General features: G+C 40.0%; 1 protein-coding gene across 1 annotated transcript in view; it reads right to left on the reverse strand.

Annotated features, from left to right (window-relative positions):
* Window positions 1–5,781, reverse strand: part of NKAIN2 (sodium/potassium transporting ATPase interacting 2) — a 986,696-nt gene extending 980,915 nt beyond the window's left edge. The window contains exon 1 of the mRNA XM_004587217.4: window positions 5,576–5,781. Within this exon, the coding sequence (XP_004587274.1) occupies window positions 5,576–5,629 (54 nt within the window). The 5' untranslated portion in view covers window positions 5,630–5,781. The remainder of the gene's footprint in view (window positions 1–5,575) is intronic.
* Window positions 5,782–20,493: the final 14,712 nt, after the last annotated feature.

The raw sequence follows: 20,493 nt of genomic DNA on the forward strand, positions 1-20,493 counted from the left end.
GGGTTTTAATGCTCTATGTGTCGTATTTTTCATATGTTAATTTTTAGGAATATAAAGGGAACAAATTTCATGTAGTTCATAGATACATTTCTGAGAAAATAATACCTCATTCTCCCTTGACTCCTTCCTTTCCTTTGTTCTAGTTGTAATAACATATTTTTAATTTATTTTTGAGTCACAGGTTTAATGTTCCACCACATAAATAGTTCAACAAATAAATGGCGAGGATACTACTCTTCAGCAAGAGGTTAGACAAAAGTTATAAACAATAACAAAATCCTACGATGTCAATTTCACTCACAGACATTAATTTTCTGTATGTTACACACTATTACATTGAAAACAGCCAACAATCAAAAGAAGCCAACACATAAGCAATTTATTGTGCAGATCTGGAACACTGAATTAAAATGTTTCTACGTGCGTGCTTGGTTTCTGACACTTGTGTGTTATCAAGCCTGGGAACAGTGTTATTGCAGTCATTATTACCAATACTGGTTTCAAAACTGCTAATGGGAAAAATGACATTGAAGAGTTTGAAATTGTATCATATAATGTAAGTCAAATGAAACCTTTGAAAGTTTAGAGATTTGTAGTATGCAACTGAGGCCAACATTTTTGTCTTTTACTACCAGTAGCAAATGATGCTTCTACAATTCAAATTTCTTTTCCCTCAGGCCCACATGTTCACACAAAGAAGACAAAAACTAGGCAGAACAGTCAAGGCATCCTGTGTTAAGGAATTTATGATGTGGGTTTTGATACTCTTGTCTGGAAAGTAGAGAATGTGCCCCCAAAGTCAAGCACTGTGAGACAGAGAGGAGGCGGCAATGCCCGCTTGCATTTCCAGGCCACTGCCCACTACAGGCCCCATGCCGAAGACGACTCCTGCACTCTGCACAGAAGATGTTGCCCATCCACGTTTTATTATTCTTTGACAAGGGAGAGGAGCACCCCTACAAGGGCTGTTAAAGACCTATATTATGAAAGCTGCCACATCACTTGTGAACAAAGAAGCAGAGTTGGTCACAGGAAAAAGTTTTCTTTTTCCTTTTTTCTTCCTTCCTCACATTCTTTCTTTCCTTATTTCTTCCTTTCTTCACTTCTTTCTCTTTCCTTCTTTCCTCCTATTTCCTTTCTCTCTCTCTCTCCCTCCCTTTCTTTTCTTTCTTTCCTGATTTTTCCTTGTTTCTTTCTTTCCTTCCTTCCTTAATGTTTCTTTTTCTTTCTTTTTTTTTTTTCTTTCACAGAAAAGCAGTGTTGACTTACATTGAAATAGCTGAGTACAAAAAATGTAGGAAAATGTTGGAGACAAAAGCAGCAAATATTATAAAGAAAGTCATTCTTCAACTTTTAAAACTTTTAACACATTTCTACATTTTAAGTTTCAAAACTATTCAATGGGGATTTTCAGGCCTCATGAATCAGATTTGCTACAACCTCATGATATTCTTACCAACGGCATTTGACTCAAGAAATTACAATTATCTTAGTGAGGGCTTGTGGCAGAAAAAGTTCTAAACTTGCCAAGCAAGAAAATAGAAAGTGTACTTTTGAAGAGATTCTACGTCAGTGTTAACTTTCTAGCATCTAATCAAAAAACAATTATGAACCTTGTTAATCATGACTATCGAAATACACTAGAATTATCATCAAATGTTTTTATTTAGTCCATTTCTACTTTCAGATATTTATGTCCTGAATAGGTGTGTACCTCTGAAAATGCTTAGTAATTATGAAGGACAGATGATCAATCTTAATTAAATTTCACATGTACTGCTTCACACAACTGCACACACATGTGTAATAATTTAATTGTTAGTTGCACCTGCTCCAAGTTAGTGAAGCACATGGCAATTCTGGTATTTTCAAGTGTTATTCTGTTGAATATAATCCAAATTTTTGTTTCAATAGTGTATAACATACTTGTGTCTCGTGGGTGTCTGATGTATAAAATGTGGGTGGTATTTATTATCCTTACTTGAAAATAAAGCTGTCTTCTATCTAAAATATACTGTGTTCTTCCATATTGCAACATAGAACTGTTCTCACTGAAAGATAGTAGTGTAATTTCCCCAATATTTATAGGAAGGTCCCTATGATTCAACCAAACATTGGATAAAAATGAACTTTTTTTTAAAGATTTATATTATTATTGGAAAGCTAGATATACAGAGAGGAGGAGAGACAGAGAGGAAGATCTTCCATCTGATGATTCACTCCCCAAGTGAGCCACAACGGCCGGTGTGCGTTATCTGAAGCCAGGAGCCAGGAACCTCTTCCAGATCTCCCACGTGGGTGCAGGGTCCCAAAGCTTTGGGCCGTCCTCGACTGCTCTCCCAGGCCACAAGCAGGGAGCTGGATGGGAAGTGGAGCTGCTGGGATTAGAATGGGCGCCCATATGGGATCCCAGGGCATTCAAGGCAAGGACTTTAGCCGCTAGGCCACGCCGCCGGGCCCCCAAAAAATGAACTTCTTTTAAAGTTGTAAAAACAAAGTTCAATTGTTCTTGTCCTATAACATTACATCTACCACTAAAAATGCAGGGATACTTTTTTTTTTTGTTATATGAAGCTTTCACTTTCATTGTATTGGGGTACAATGACTTAAAAAAAGCCTTCTTGAGATTATAATTTATGCTCTACAATGATCAAATATGATTCCAGGGATCACATCCCCTTTTATAGGAATTAACATGAAAGCTAAAGTTGTCATAACAATTTAGGGAAAAGATTTTAATTTATGATACATAAAGATGAAAGCATTCTCAGGAAAAAAATTTAAATTTGTTGTCAATAGTATCAGATTCTGATTTTTTTTGTCTTATAAACTGGTAACCTGATTTTTAAGAGGAATATGTTTATCTATATTTGTGTAAGAAGCAATTAATTAAAGTCATATTGAGTATGACTAAAAGCAAATATACAGTATCCTGGCTCATAAATTTCTATGGAGATTGGCTTATTTCGATTGTTGTATAGTCTGCTTTAATAATAACATGAAGAATGAAGCCCACACATCTGCCACACTGAGATATCATCCTCTACTTAGAACATCCACAAACTGAGAAAGATGAAAATGTTCACTTAAGTTTAAGTAAGGTAGAAATACTCTGCTGACAAGGTTGCAGACTCAGGTTTTTAGAAAAGTAAAGTTTCCTTCTTCGACCACCATCGGCTTCCATTCATTTGAATAAACTTTTGTGTACAGCTACAAGAAAACATGCTTAAGTATCATGGCAACACACATTATACATTTCGAAAGTACAGTAAACGGGATAAACTTATGACAAGCGTGGTACATAAGTAATAACAGTCCGGGAAGCTGGTTTACTTGTGAAACAGTACCCATTGTAGGTCAAAGCTACACAAACTTCTAAAAAACATATCAAGAAAAGGAAGATACATAAACACCCTATTGTTTCAGTGCAGCACTTGGCAACTAATAATTTGCTGAAGAATTGTTTTTTTAAAAAAAAAAAACACTGAATACCATATTTGTATGAGCCAGTGATTATCAAGAATCTCTGAGCTTGTATGATCCTATCTCCCTATCAAACCAAATGGGTTTCTTTGTTCTTTGTTTTTTGCTCAGCATCTGCATTAACATGGCTGCTAATTATATTAGCCTGCTGACACATAAAGTCTGAATAGGAAAATCACATGATTCTTAAAGAGCAAAAAATATTCCTTTGGATTCAAATGTGCCCTTCCTTAGATTGAACACTTCTGTATTCTAGCTAACTCTGGTTTGTTGAACTTAGCTATGATGCACAATTTGTTTCATAAGTGTTATAGCACTTGTCCAACGCACCACTGCATGCATGCTTGCGTGTACACACACACACACACACACACACATACACCCAGATACACACTTGGGGAACCTGTAGTTTTATTTCTGCTACTTTATGGTTTTTGCTCTCCTATCAGTATACTTACACTTTCCTAACATTATCTTAACTTCTTAAGGAGTTTGTAATCATCACACAAATGTTTTCTTTATCAAATGCCTACATTCACCATAATAAAGTCCAACTAACTTACAAAGTTAAAAGTTAACTCCACCCACCCACTCGTTTTCAGTTTTGTGCTTTTATACTGTGAATCATCAAATGTATTCTTTTCATACATAAAACCAGAATATTCTGAAACTGTGCATACATTTTGGCACAACTGGCTAATGGGTGGTTTGGTACAGTGAATGTTCTCATTCTTCTGATTAGCTTTAGCATCAAGAGTAGAAATCCTTTGTTGCAAAACTTACGTGTATCTGTAGTAGAGAAGTATAACCAGTTTACACACTACTAAGGAAATGCTACATTCTTAACATTATGTTCATACTTCCATCTTCTTTTTCTTAGAACCATGTGCAAAAGCACATCATTCACAAATCAAAAAAATAAAGCATCAGATAACTTTCTTCGCAAGAAATACATGCAGAGGTAATATTCCGCATAAAGCACTGCTTCAGCTAAGTATTAAACATAACAACAAGCACTCCTGGGTTTCCGAACCCTGAAGACAGTCTTCTGTGAGGCTGCATGGCAAGCCTTGTTCTTTAGACCACTTCACTGACTGGACACTCAAAAACCTCCTTGAGCTCAAAGTCCTTTCTGCCTCTAGGAGACAATTGTTGGAGGGGTGAGTGACTTTTGAGAAAAATTTTCTATTCTCCAAGTGAAACTGTTTGACAGTAGGTATAGGCAAGCACCTTCCACCGCACATTAACCACATTCAGGGTAGTATACTTTCACCTCTAAACCCTCACCTCAGCTGCTGCTTTGAATACCCTCTAGGAAGTGAAATTCAAAGACATCGTGTTGTTTGCCATTATCGGTTCCTTGCCTCTTTGAAACTGCACATTCCTCAGAAAGTCCACCTAATTCCTCATCCGTGGGAACACACAGGATCTATTTTAGAAGCAATAACACACACACACAATGGAATTTAGGACATTTTCCTGGGGTGTCTATGTAACAGTTGTGACTTAAGGGTTATTGATTAAGTCCATGGTGATGGCGTTGCTGAGTTCACCTAAGTATTGTTCTTCAATCTACACACTTTTAAAACTCTCAGACTTGGCGATGGCACTGACTGTCCCAAACCATTATACTTACAAGGCAATAAATTCAAAGCAAAATAATACCCCTCAATTAAGAAACAAAGATGCTACAAAATTAGTACACAGAGGAAAAGTCAACCACTCCACTTGTCTCAGTTTAACACCGATGTAGTGAACTGTATGTGGCAATCACGTTGCTACATTAATAGAAACTCAAAGCATAAAGGGACAAGAGTTACATCTTGCTTTCCTTAAAGAAATCAAACACAAGTATACCCTACACTTGCCAAACAGTCTCCGGAGGGATAGACACGAGTGAGGGAGCAGACAGGCTCGCCTCTCCTGTACCCCACAGTGTGTCTCCTTGAAATAATCTTAGATACACGCAATATATACTGTCACCTTCCGTCTTTTCTCTACCATCCTAACCGATAGCAGACCCTTTTCTCCACTCCCCTGCACACTATCTCAAAGATGCATTACAGAATAAGAGGACCCAAGTGTCACTTACCAGTTGCATGCCACAGATAAAGATAAGCGTGCACCTGCCACTGCAATAACCCATGGTTTCCGAGACCCCTGCCACAGCCAGACTGTCCCACGTCGGCCACCGTCGAGCCCCCACTTTATCCAATCAGATGGCGGGGAAGGAGAGGCAAACCTGCCGAGGGCTAGGGGGCTGCGGGCTGCCGCTGCCGGCGTCCTGGGAAGTGACAGGCATTAGGACCTGCTGGCGCGGCGTCGGCGGCGGCAGCAGCTCCAGCCGCGCCCGCCACACATACCTTCACTCGCTCGGTGCACACGCCGCGCCGCGGGCAGCGCCGCCTGCGGAGACGCGCCCGGGGCCCGCAGGGGCAGCAGCGGCAGCCTGGCAGCGCCGCCGCGCCCTCGGGCATCTGGACCCCGAAGTTTCGCCCCCGCGGCTCCCGCGCCGGCTCGCCGCACGGCACCCCCCCAGCGCGGCCGCCGCCCGACGCGCGCTCGCCCCGCACTCTCCGCGCGCCGGCTCCGGGGGTGGTGGAAGCGTGCGCGGGGAGCTGCCCGCCTCCCTGCGCCGCCCGCGGCTCCTTGGCGCCCGGCGTTGCGGGGCCCGGCGGGCGGGGCGCAGGCCGGGCGGGGGCGTCCCGGCTCCGCGGTCGCGGCGGCTGCTGCGCGCAGCGATGCCAGGTCCTCGCCGCGTCCCTGCAGCGACGCTGCCCCTCCCCGACACCCCCGCTCCCGAGGTGTTCACCCTCCTCCAACAATTGCTTCAACCTGCTCCCTGCCGCTCCTCCCTGGGCGCCAACTTGGCTCCCAGGTTGGGCAGCTGCGGGGCGGGAAGGAGCGGACTGGAGCGGTAGCTGCGGCAAGGGTGGCGGTGGGTACTTCGGGGCGAGGGGTCCAGGCGGGCATGCCCGTGACTGGCCGGGCTGCTGTGGGTCCTAATCCTGCAGTGAAGACCAAAGCACTAGGCGCGAGCAAGCCGGAGTGTGCGTGGCTTGAGTGTGCTCGGGGAAGAAGGGGCCAGGGTTAAGGAAAGGGGAATGCGGGGTGGTGAGATCAGGGCGCGGCCAGGAGAAGGCTCAGAGGCCTCCGGAGCACCGGTCGTCTTCCAGCCCGTCCCTGTCGCGGGTTTGAGGTCCAGGGAGTACAGAGTTTTAGAGCCAATCCCCCTTGGGGAAAGGGTCCGAGTGGCTGCTGGGGTTGAAAAAATTGAACAACCGAAGAGGATAGGGAAGCAATGAATTGCCGTACTTGCACCAAGCTGTTGTTTGTTTTCACTCAAAACAGTGAAAGGTTGGAGGCAATTTTAGCAAGCTTTTGTTACTTAGGCTTGACAGACCGTCCCGCCCGGATGCTGGAACCGGGCTGTGTGCTGCACCTGCTGTCCTCCCACAAGGCACGCGTCGGAGCCCGCTGCTGCCACCTGCGGGCGGAAAGCTGAAGGGAGCAACGCCTCTCGGGCTTGGGTACTGAGAATCCAGGGACCAGATTTAATTTTTTTTACTAAAACATTTTTAATTATATTTTTGACAATCTTTACATTGTTAATTAGGGTAAAAAGGTATAAGGGCTATAGGGAAGTGGGTAAGACTATTATTTCCCGATTGTTTCCATTATATCTGAGGTAAAGGGAATATCGAGGGAGAAGCCCCACCCAGTCTCCCACCCATCCCAGGTCCCCAATGTAGGGCATGCTCCGAGATCTTTGCTCAAGTGGTTTTGACAGTTCACCAGTTATGAATCGCTGCCAGTCTCGCCACTCCAGGCACGATGAGGTTGTTGAAGAATCCACCGATTGACATAGTCCATCAGAGTCTCCATTTGTCCAGTATTTCGCTGCCAACATATAGCTGAGGTGGTGGATTGACCTGTTCTGTCTTCCGTCTTTTCTTGGTTAGGGTTCTGAGTCCGCCATTTCAATTGGGGAGATCCCCAAAATAAACTTTGAGGTGTTCCCAGACCAGATTCTTGTATGTACTAGCAAGTATAGGGTCCGCCACAGTCCGTCGCCCCGGTCAGCTGGTGGTTGCAATTGCTGGGATGGTTTTGTTTTCAGCCCCGACTTCCACTGGAACCAATGGGTGTTGCAGTCCAGCCTGATTCTGCCCAGCACATACTCGGCCCTCACATAAACCAGTGGGAGCTGCACTTTGTAGTGTAATTGTGGGCACTGCTGAAAGCATTTCTGACTTTGTCGGGAAGCAAAGATGTGAAGGAGGTTAGCTGGGAAAACCGGGTCATCGGACTGAGTTGCCACGATTGATACGGAGTTTAAGTAGGGAGTGTGTCTCCAGCTCCCCTCCCGGAGTCTAGGCCTGATTGGAACCTCATCAGAACAACCTTACCAATCAAATGGGAAAATGGCATTGGTACAAGGTGAAGTTGTGCTTGGAACCACAAGCAAGGATTCTGAATGATTGCTCTCTCTGAACAAATATTATGACATATCAAAATGACTGAATAGAAACTGAGTAGGACATAGAGGCTCTGTTCTCCCACTGCCTGAGACTGAATTTTCAGAAACGTTTTTTTCTGTGCTAGACAGCAGAAAAAGGACTTGATTTGTTAAATTTATGAGTATGGGTATTTTATTATTCTAATGAGGATGTCTGCTTTTGATCCTCCCATTTATAGATGGATTTTTCTTTCAAAAAAATAACTTTTGAGATTCAGCGTCATCCTCAAAGCCCCTACCATGGGGCCTGGCAGGTCACAGCACCTCCATAACGCGTGGAGAGACTGAGGCCACAGGTGCTTGAGTGACAAATATTTCTGGTAGCTGTTACTTACCTTTACACTTATGTGTCCAGGAGCTGCAAGGTTTGAAGGTATTTTGTATTTCTAAACCAAAAAAAAAAAAAAAAAAAAAACAGTTGCCATTAGAATTAGTTCAATGGAGTAAGCATCATCAGGTAAACATAGTCCAATATAATCTATTGTGTATTTTGGAAATAAACACAGCAGCTGAGAGAGTAGTGTTGAGTGGCTTGATTGGCACACATGTACATGTATTGAAATGCCCCCACCACGGCCCAGAAACATGTTCACTTGTTGCTAATAAGTGCCTTTTAAAGAAATGAGTACATTTAAATGAGTGGCTTAAAATGCCAGTAAGTCACAAGTTGTGTTTCTAAAGAAAATAGAAATAAAAGTTATTGCTAAATGTTAAAGAGCCTGCTGCGCTGTCATCTAAAGCATTGAGTGCTCACTTCAATTTATCATAGCACCAATGCACTCACGCAGATCCAGCCGTAAGACCGCAACGGCTTCTCTGAGCAACAGCAGCCTGGATGCTCAAGGCTGAGCAGGCAAAGTCAACGCGTGATGCTCTATGTAGCTGACTGAGCCTCATGAATAGTCCTTGGAGCATGTCCTTCCAGGAGCTACATGCCTCCTCCCTGTTGGCACTTGAGATTTGTGTTATGTTTCTAAAATATGTATTTGAAAGGCAGAGTTATAAGAAAAAAAAACCAGAGGTCTTGCATCTTCCTGTTTGCTACCACAAACGCTGCAGTGACTGCGGGTTGGCCAGGCAAAGCCAAGACCAGAAGCTGCTTCTGAGTCTCCCATTCCACTGGCAGGGACTGTAGGAATTGGAACATCTTCAGCTGCATTCACAGGCACTTCACCAGCACGATGGACTGGAAGTGGAGCAGCTGACTGGCACCTATGTGGGACTAGTTATTCTCCAAGCAGAGCAGATGCATGGGAAAAAGCATGACTCAGGCACATGGAGGAACCTTCCCTCAAGCATGAACAGAGTTGGTGGATAAAAACTCCAGCTTCTTCAACCCACACATGGCAACCCCAAGACATTTTCTAATTAACAACATGAACATTGCAACTGCATTTGAGCCTTCTTTACCCATAGTGGTAACCTGTTCGTCCAATTTAATGAACTAAGAGATAAATGAACTTTTAAGTGTGAACGGCCTGGATAAGTATTCTAAAGCAGAATGCCAAGGTCAGCCAGAAGCAACACACACTTCTACATCTTTTTTGTCTCTTTTCCCTCCTCATTTCTGTATTCTGTTAGTATTCCCTGCCACCTAACCCAGTTCATGCAAATTCTTCTGTAACAGGCCACTTGAGAAACCTGTCTGAAAGCAGTTACCAAGGAGCTTTACTCCTAACCTGAAATCATTGGCATGGTAATCTCATGATAGTGAACCACAAGCCGGTTCAGTGTCAAGCACCTAGTGTCTAAGGTGCCAAATCTTTACCATCGTACTCATTAATGAGCCCTGCGAGTTGGTGCGATGCTTGTTTTAAAGACAGAGAAGCAAAGTTGGTGAAAGCAAATGCCAATTACAGGTAAACACATTCTTGGGAGCACAGTTAGTTTGAAGAAACATGTATGGGATGACCAACATCAGTGTCTAAGTCACTGTTCTTACTGACATTTTGTTATACCTCTCTGGCATTCATTCTTTGGGAATTCTGTGCAGAGGGATGGCAAAAATATTGAGAAGAAATTGATCACACATTTTATCTCTAGATTCATATCATTTAGATTAAGTAGAGGTAACACCTGATTTATAAAAAGTACTCTCATTAACGATACAAGTGTATTCTCTCAAGGTGTGTCCTTCTTTCATTTGTCATAATCTCTAAAGCTAGGTAATTCGTCGGGAAGACTGAAGACAAGATTTTGGCCATCTCATAGAAATGCAGGAAGGAGAGTGGTCTTAAATTGGAACGTCAATTATGTTTTCATTTAGGAATAAGGTCATAAACTATTTAACTGTATAAGGCACTAAGGGCTTTCACTGACTACTCTGATGACATAACTATTGTTAATTACCTGTTTCTGTGTTATATATTCCACACCTCCATCTGGCTCACCTTGGCATCCTGCTTTAAAGCACTTCTCAAGGTTGTTTTGCACCTATTATCTCATTTATCTCTCAGAATAACACATGAAGTGCAGTGGGTGTACAGCAAACGAAGCAGGCTGCAGTCTGTTCACCATTCAGTCACTTCAGCTGGAGTAAAAGCTTAAACCTGGAGTTGCAACTCCTCTGAGCAGGTTCACCATGACATTTTCTCAGTCTCTGCTCATCATAGTTTAAATTTTAATAGCAATGATTTTCTTTACAATGACAAACCAACAGACTAAATCCATTGACTATACTACACAAAAGGGTATGTTTTCTCTTGTTTAGATAATGATGGCTCTCAGGAAAATAATACATTTTTAAATATTTGCAGCAAATAAAAAATAATCTCTCATAATCCTACTTCTCTTTTTATACAAACCATTTTAATAAAAATAGGATTATATCATGCATAACATATTTTACTTGCTTAATATTTTCACTTTTAAATAAAGAACATATATCTAGGTCAATAACTATTAAGTTCATGGACTTAGCAGATGTACTGCTTAGCTTCATAATCCAAACCCTGCCATTTACCAACCATGTAATCTTAGGCGCGTTCACTGAGATCTCCATGCTGTCATTTCTTTATCTACAAACAGGGAAAAGTAATAATGCACAAATAGCATGGGACCATTCGGAGGGTTAAATGTCAGCATATGTAGGGTTTTAGACCAGCATCTATCATATAGTTTATTTCTTGATTCTTAGTTGTCATATTTCACACAACATTGATTTATTGACTAGAAGATTCCAATTATCTGAATCATTCATTTATTTTTTATACCTATAGCTCTTGTACTGGGCAAAACAATTAGCCCTCTAAATATATCCTATTATGATTCTTACAGCCTATAGATCTGTTGTCTTATAAAGTAAAGGAAAATTTGAAGAACTGAATAAGAACCTTAAAACTGGGAGAGGTTCCAAGTTGTTTCAAGAGGGGACAACTCTACTTATATGAGCTAGCCTTTGAAAGCAAACCAGCTTTTCAGGCAAGGAGGTGGAGGGCTAAGAGGAAGAGGTGAGTTGGAATTTACAAATGCACGAAGCGTACCATGAAGTAAGCAATGTAGGTGTCTCTAGACACTGGAGACTACAGCGAGCAAATAGTTTACTCTGTGATGGCAGGAAGGAATGCGTTCATGTTGACAGCTTGGAAGTAACCAGCTGATACCCGTTCCCAACAAATATGTTACTGTGAGCTTTGCATCCATGGTAATTTGCAATAGTAGCTGAAGAAAGCCAATAGTGGTGCTAACAGATGTGTGTACTATATGGATGAATTCTCTAAGATGTTAGAGATGTCCCAGAGGTGGGGTAATCACACCTTTGTTGTATGTCTCTGTTGTCTTAGCAGGGGAGGCTTTAAGGCTGTAGGTGCCTCCATGGCCAGAGTCAGAGCTCTTCTAAAGAATCCGTTGTTACCAGGCCCTATATAAGGCCTTGCCCCACAACTTGGCTATTTCAGGAGAGCCAAATCTCCTACATAGTAGGTGAAGGTCCAAGCACAAGGTTCCAAAAAGCAAGGTAGAAAGAGCAAAGTATTGTATTATCTACTTTCAAAAGCCAGACAAGTACATTTGTACCAGTCCCATTAATTAGCAGGCAAGCCACCTCTGAAGGCTAAAGATGGAGAACCCCTCTTTTTTAAAAGCAAGAATATAGAAGACTATTAGGGCCATGTTTTAAAACCTCTGTAAAACATCACATCATAATTAAATAAATTTACTGTTTTGTGTATTAAAATAAGTAAAAATTAAACGATAGGCAATGCCATTATGGAAAAAATGTTGCTGTATACTAATATTTCAGAGGAATAAATCAGTTGAACATAAAGGAAATGTTTATTTTGATTTAACCAGAATAAAACTTGATAACAAAATTAATAATTCAATTTTGGATTTTATATCTATGGACAGAGTAACAAATGAAAACATATTGTATCCATCCATATGACTTCGCATACTCAATGGAAAATTGAAAATTGAGACTAATTTCCTATAATTATGTGATGACGAATACAGTATTTAAATCATTCAATAGAAGGAGACTAAATAAGTGGTTAGTTTTCAGCAAAGATATAGTAATATGTGCTCTACATTTTTCTTTATAATTAAGATTTATTATACAGCTTAAAGGTATTTTACAAAATAATGTAGTTACTATAATATTTTATCTGCTGTGCTTTTTCCAGTTTATTCTTCTACAACCCTTATAAACACCAATTTAAAAGAATATTAGAAAGTGAGAGAGAAAAATGTTAAAAAGTAGATGCAGTGTACTTACTTATAATAGGATTAATCCAAAATTCTTACACAGTGATATGTTTTGAGTCTCTGGAGGGAAAGAATACAAATATCCAAACACAATTGCATCATCTTTGTAGTTAAGATGTTCAGAAATGTAAGTAGTCTTCTATTCCAATATTTGTTCTGTCTTATTGAAACAATGGGATGTATTGTTCAGGGACATTCTGAATTTAAACTGACCTTCTTAATTCTGGAGATGCTTAAGGGAATTAGCATTTCCAGTTGGCCTTCTGCTCCTGTAAGTTGCAATAGAGCATCGTGAGTTCCCTGAGGTTATTTCAGGATCCAGAGCCCATCCTGGGCCTAATCAACAAAGACGTGATTATCCTCAAATGCTTCCAGGTAGATATTCCTAGACATTGGGTGTTTAAAAATGGATGTTCCCTGCAAACTTATACATAATGGTTTTGAGAGTGATGTATGGTCAAAGACCCAGTCTCCCACCCTTTCCCCCCGAAAAAAAGTTTATGGCCTCATGATATTTATTTGTTTTTTGACTGAGTTACCTAGTTCAAGTTACTAAGTTGTTCAAGCCAGAACAAGATTTCTGATAGTCCTAACACTGCTCAGTACAAACACTGATTTCAGCCTTACACCACTAAAGTTTCGAGTCTCCTACCAGAGCTGTAGACATATGCAAACACATGGACTTCCTAAGTGTTTCCATATGTAACATAGGAGTCCAGGGTACAAGGTGGACTTCCGCCCAAGCCTTTGTTCTGTCCAACCACAACATTGCCAATTTCACTCTGACATTCCCCCCTCCATCTGGGGGTGGCAGGGACAGAAAATCAGGCAAAATTATTCTGCTTTCGACCATGCCCTCAAATGCACCCAGAATGCAAAAATTCCCCTTGAGAAGATTAGGAAGAAAGAGACCACAAACGTTTCCCTAATCATCTGCTACTCGCTCTTCTGCCCATTTGCATGCATGCCACCATCGAGTGGCAAAAGTGGTTAATATGTGTCTTGTCTGCCAACTTTGAACCACATTCAACTTCCTGTAATAGGAGGAAATAAGAGAGGTGCAAGAAGAGAGCAACCAGGAGAAATGAAGCAGAAATGCCATAGCTATTCAATGACACACAAGTACTACCTTTAGGGACTAACACTGAGTTGAAAAAAGTATGTAAAAATTACAATTACAAAAGAAAAATTGTTAATAGTTTTGAGTTCATGGAAGAAAGGGCTGAGGGCTATGGCAGTTCCCAGGATATGAATTTGTGTCACATAGATGAATCAGAAACAAAGTGGTTACGCTGGCTCAAGTCTGGCAGGTAGAAAAGCAATGATTCAGGCTTGGTACAACACCAACATAGAGGAAACATAGGCTAAGGACGAAGATGTTGCAATCTGAGGTCTGAATATAAGCTTGAAAAGTTTAAATTTTCATTTCACAGGAAATAAAAAGCCTCTTATATAGTTCTTGAGTTGGGTAGTAAAAAGAATCATGCCCCAGAAAAGATCTATCTAGCAGCTATGCAAAAAATGTATTTGCAAAGTGGGACTATCGACACAGGAAGCCACCAAAAATAGAGCCAGAAATCATTGCTCCATGTTGTACATTAAATACAAGACATCTAGAAGAAGTATATATTTAACTTGAAATATCATATATATTTTTTTCTTCAAGCTTTTCCAGGGTAAATATATGCAAAGAATCTGATATTCAACAGATCCTTTGGGAAATATTTTAATGTTTGAATTCTAAGCATAACAGATACACTTTTCTTATCAGTTGTTACAGTGACATATGTCTCACCATACTTAGATCCAAATATATCAGGAGTTCATTCCTAAATAACACCTGACATACAGTTTTTATCTCTTAGTAACATTTATTATGCCTTCAGCTTACGTGAATTAATATACATGAATATACTCACACATGTTATTTGGAGTTTCAAATGTTCTAATTAAAATATAGTTATTTGAATGAAAATATAGTTATTACATTGTGTCTATTTGAATAGCAGTATACAATTAGGGTCGATTTTTAATGCAGAGGAAAGGAGCGAAGCCAGGGAAATATTTGTATAATAAATTTAATAAAATTACTTACAGATTATCGTCCTCAGAGCTGTTTGCACTCATTCTAGCAGGACTATTCCAATACAGGATTATTAAAGGCATTTCATCATTCCTAAGAAGATGGATTAGTAAGCACTTTGTTCCTCATTCTTCTATAGGATTTCTCATTTGATTGCTTATCCTGCCATGTCCTTTTGTGGAATGTGTTATGTTGATTGCACTTTTTACATTTTGCATGGAGACAACTGTTGTTTTAGTGTATTATACATGGCATCTTGTTAACCAAAATGATTTCTATAAAGATGTTTGAATGGTATGTATTTCTTCTAAAAAAAACTATTTTAACCGAAGAAAAAAAGAAATTTTCTCATTGCTATATGGGGAAATGTCATAAACTACAGAATCTCTTGGAACTTAAGATACAAGGAAACAAGTTATTCTATGTCATCGAAGAAAAACTAATGAAACAATATATTCATGTTTGATACAAGTGGGTTGTGCAAGTGATCAACAAATACATGTTTCTCGAAAGTCCTCAATATATTTTCAAGTTACCTGTATAAATCCATTCATTATTTCAGATATTTCACATGTAGTTTTACTTCAATATTAAAATACTAAAAACACAGATTTTGGTATAAGTTATATTATCATAAAGATATCCTATAATTATGAACATCAAAGTCTTATTTTGTCTGCATATGTGAAAAACAGTATATTCTTTATTCTCTCCCCATATTTCACTCATTTTTATTGATTACTGTGTAATTGTAAAGTTAAAATTGAGATAATCCCCCCAGGGTCTAGTGTCATTGTAGCCTTCTGCCACATCAGGATCCTGTGTGGTTCTGATTCATGTCCCGGTTGTTCCACTCGCCGTCCAGTTCCCTACTTATGGCCTGGGAAAACAGGAGAGGATGTTCTAAGTTCCTGGGCCCTTGCACAATCATGTGAGATCACGGGAAACTCCTGGCTCCTGGCTTTGAATTATTCCAGCTCTATCCATTACAGCCATTTGGGATGGGGAGTGAATCAGCAGATGAAAGATATTTCTGTCTCCACTTCTCTAACTCCTACTTTATAATAATAATAATAATAATGGTAATCCTATTAAAAGAGAAAAGTAGAAAAACCCAATATCCACTGTAGTTTTATGCATGTTCTGAGGACAAATAATATGAATTAAGATTAAGTGAATTATAATATTGAAAATAAGACACTAGAAACTAGATTTTTTAATCAAAGTTGGAATTCACTTAAAAAAATATTGCCACAGGCTCCTGTAAATGATAAATATTATTGATGTAATGTGTGTTTTTCCCTCCTCCTCCTTTTTAACTAACCTTAACCTTAAGCCTAATCATGCATTGAATTCTGAGAAGCTTTTAAAGCACTCACTTTCTACACAATCTCACTTATTTCTCACAATGGCATCTGGGATAAACATCATTATTCCCGATCCACAAGCAAGAGAATTCAGGCTTACAGAGAATACATGATTTATACAAGATCAAAGAGTTACATAAATCAGAAGTCTAGTTCTGTGATTTTTAACACAGAGTTTGTAGGAAATGATGCAATTGCCCATCCCAATCAACATACAGAGAGTAGACCTTGGAGTCAGGCAGCCTTACATTCAGTGCTTCCATTTGCTGTTTACAATTTATACACCTTTCCTCATATCACTTAGCTTTTCTAACCTTGGGTGACTTCATCTATTACATGTGGCATAAGAGCACACAACCTATGATTCCTGGAAAAAACAGTGAACAAATTCTTAAGTAATAGGGTAGCAATCGTTGCTTTGAATTATTTGATACTCTAGAATTAGTAACTCATTCCCTTTTAAAATGTGTGAAGCTCAACTTTTTCTCTCACCCGTTTACCCCCTTGCACTCTATTTTCAAGCTTACTACTAACTCTTATCAGATCACTTGACTGTCTGTACAAGTTAATGTCTAAAATGTCAGAGGCCAGAGAACCATATCTTTCAACCTATGAAACTTTACTGAATACTTTGCCTTAGAGCACACTGAGCTGACACATCGCCACTCTTCCTATAAGCATTCCAATTATACTACACCACATGCAAAATAAAAAACCACATGCCTTACAAATGTTGTTCAGTTATCATTATTATCACTCAGTAGTTCATAGAGGAAGTCAAATAAAGCCAGGCCCTATCATGGACTATGAACTGAAGACAAACTAGTGACATTTTCTGAACCCATGCAACTTGCACAGCCAGTAGATGCTGGTACTATGTATGCAGTTCTGAGTCTCCCTAGAAGTCATTACGTGTTTTATCCTTCCACTGCTTCATTGGCTCCAACCTGGACCAAGAAAAACATATAAACTATATTAGAGGGACACTCACACATGTCACCATTTTTACTCCAGTTCATGGAGTTTTTTCCAATACAGATGGTACTGCATTGCTGTCTTCCAGTGCCTTAATTAGCAGGAAGCCGGACTCTCAGACTAGAGCCAGAACTCACACCCAGGTACAGTGATATGGGACAGGTATCTTAACTGACATCTTAACACCTGGGACCAAGTGGCTGCCCGTTACTTCTTTATCTTAAACTGATACATATAAATTGCACCTCTTCACAGGGGTATATTGTGATTCTTTGTATGTATACATGGTGTAATATCCAACTCAGGACTAATACAACATTCCTCAAATGTTTACTATCTCTTTTTGGTGAAAACTTTAAATTTCTCTTTTACCTTTTCTTGAATACACACATTACACTCTTTTTATCTGCACTTAGCCTACTGAATCTCATATTACCTGTAAGTTAGCACTCATTAATGTTTCCAATTGTCCTTCCTCCTTTACTCCCTTAGCAGTTTCTGATAATCAGCAATATATTCTAAACATCCATTAGATACATTTCTTTGTTTAAAAAGATTTATGTTATTTTTATAGGGAAGACAGATATACAGAGAGGAGAGACAGAGGAAGATTTTCCGTCCGATGATTCACTTCCCAAGTGACTGCGATGGCTAATGCTATGCTGATCCGAAGCCAGGAGCCAGGAACTTATTCCAGGTCTCCCATGCAGATGCAGGGTCCCAAGACTTTGGGCCATTCTCAACTGCTTTCACAGGTCAGAAGCAGGGAGCTGGATGGGAAGCAGGGCTTCCAGGATCAGACCCGGCACTCATATGGAACTCCTGTGCATTCACGTTGAGGACATTCGCCACTAGGCTATGGCGCCAGTCACTAGATACATTTCTAAAAAAAAAAAAAAAAAAAAAAAAAAAAAATTTAAGAAATTAGATCATGCCTTTATTTAATTGGTTTAATACATTTAACCTAATACTTAAATTTGTTACGAACAACAACTTCATCCCCTTTGTGGCTAATCAGTATTCCATCTTATGTGTATTTATATCGTATTTTAAAAATTTACTTATCAGTTGATTGATACTGAGGTTATTTTCATTTCTTCACATCTGTGGATACTGCTACAGTCAATGTAAGCATACAATTAATTGTCCCTTCAAAAGGTTGATTTCATTTCCTTTCAATATATAGTCATACATGGGATTGCTCGATAATATACTGTCCTACTTTATGATTTTAAGAAAGCTCCTATTGGTTTCTGTGACATCTATAGTAATTTACATTTACACCAGCAGTATGAAGGGTACAGTTTTCTTAATACCCTTCCAGGAATTACTATAATTTGTCTTCTTGATAATTGCCACTCTAATTGAAGTGAGATGATGTCTCACTGTAGTATTAGTAGGTATTTCTTTGATGTATTAGCTTGTGTTTGGTGACATTTTAAGGATTTGTTTATTTTTTTTTAATTTGAAGAGATAATTATATAGAAAGAGAGGAAAGATAGAAATTTTTTCCATCTGCTGATTCATTCCCCAAATGGCCATCATGGCCAGAGCTGAATTGATACAAACTGGAAATCAGGAGCTTTTTCTGGGTCTCCCACACTGGTTTAGAGACATGAGTACTTGGGCCATCCTCTGCTGCTTTCCCAGCCCATAGCAGAGAGGTGGGTTGCAAGTGGAATAGCCAGGACGTGAACCAATGACCATATAGGATGCGGGCACCACATGGAGGAAGATTATCCTGTCTACCACTGTTCCAGTCCCTGCTTTGCATTACCTTAAGTAAAATATTGAGGGCTTATAGGAAACTTAAAAAAATGATTCTATCCTATAGGTTGTGGGTTATACTTCATAATTAGCTGGCATCTGTAGAGGCTGATCAAGGCAAGAGCAGAGAAATGATAACATGATAAGCCAGGATGCAAGGTGAACAGTTGATTTGAATGTCAATTCAAACTATTACCCCTCCCCTGCCCAGAAGGCACCCGCCAGTATGTGTGTGGACTGGATAATAGGGTTGGTTGGGTTGAACTAGGCGTCAATGCCCATTGACATGTACGAGAGCTCTCACACAAACCAATGGGAGCTGCAGCCTAGTTGGGATGACTCCCCATAACCCTTACAAGGTCTGCACCCTACCCTGGTTCCCATGCTTGCCAGTATGTTCTGCAGGCTTGTTCAGTCTGTCCCAACTAGGCTGCAGCTCCCATTGGTTTGTGTGAGGGCCGAGTATGAAGTGGGTAGGATCGGGCTGGACTACAACACCTATTGGTTTGCATGGAAGACAGGGCTGGAAACAGAACTGACCCAGCAATTGCAATGACCAGTATGTGCATAAGCTGATTGGGGCGACAGATGGTGCCAGTCCCTGTACTGGCAAGCACACACAAGAATCAGGTCTGGGATCACCTCAGACAAAGTTTCTTTGGAGATCCCTCCAACTGAACTGCTGATCTCAGAGCCCCAATCATAAAGAGATTATGTCAGCCAGTGGATTCTGACTAGCTTTCATCACGTGGTTGAAACAGCGAAACTGGCAGCAATTCAGAACTGTTGAACTATCAAAACTGCTTGAGCAGGATCCTTGGAGCTTGCCTCAAATCGGGGACCTGGGATGGGTGGGAGGCTGGGTGGAGCTTCTCTCTTTGTTTCTCCCCTTACCCTAGATACAGGGAGGAAAAAAAAGATGATATTAGTGTGGAAAACAAACAAACAAACAAAACAAAACAAAATATTACCTCTCAAAAATTGACCTCTCAGGGTATCACTCCAATGTCCTGAACACCTCCACCCAGGTCCTTTTCCATATATCACAATTAGATAACTTGCCACCCTTAATCCAGCAGTAATTATGACATCAGAGTTTAAACATACACATGAGTTTTGAGGAGTTAACGCCTACTCAAATCACAGCACAAGGTAAGTCATGATTCCCTTCATGTATTTGTTGGCAATTCTCATGTGTTCTTTTTAAAGTGTTCATTCATGTCTATTTTCCACTTTAATCGGTTATTTATTTCTTTTCTATTTAGTTGAGTTCTGTAACATCTTATCCTATTTTACAATTTGTAAATATTTTTTCATATTCCATAGGTTATTAAAGGTTTCCTTTACTGTGCAAAAGGATTCTAATTTGATGAGATCCCATATTTGTATTTTTACTTTTGTATTCATGATTAACACGTTTAATTCTAATGATTTCATACATACCCTGGTCCTACAGTTATAATTTTCATTTATTTTGAGTTGATTGTTGTTTGTGGTGATACTTAGGAGGCCTAGCTTTCATTCTTGTTTTGTGTGAGTATCCAAGCTTTTCAAGTATTGTGTATTTTCTTTTTTCCAGTGTCTGTTCATAGTAA

This window comes from Ochotona princeps, chromosome 1 (assembly GCF_030435755.1).
Source record: "Ochotona princeps isolate mOchPri1 chromosome 1, mOchPri1.hap1, whole genome shotgun sequence".
Taxonomy (NCBI): domain Eukaryota; kingdom Metazoa; phylum Chordata; class Mammalia; order Lagomorpha; family Ochotonidae; genus Ochotona; species Ochotona princeps.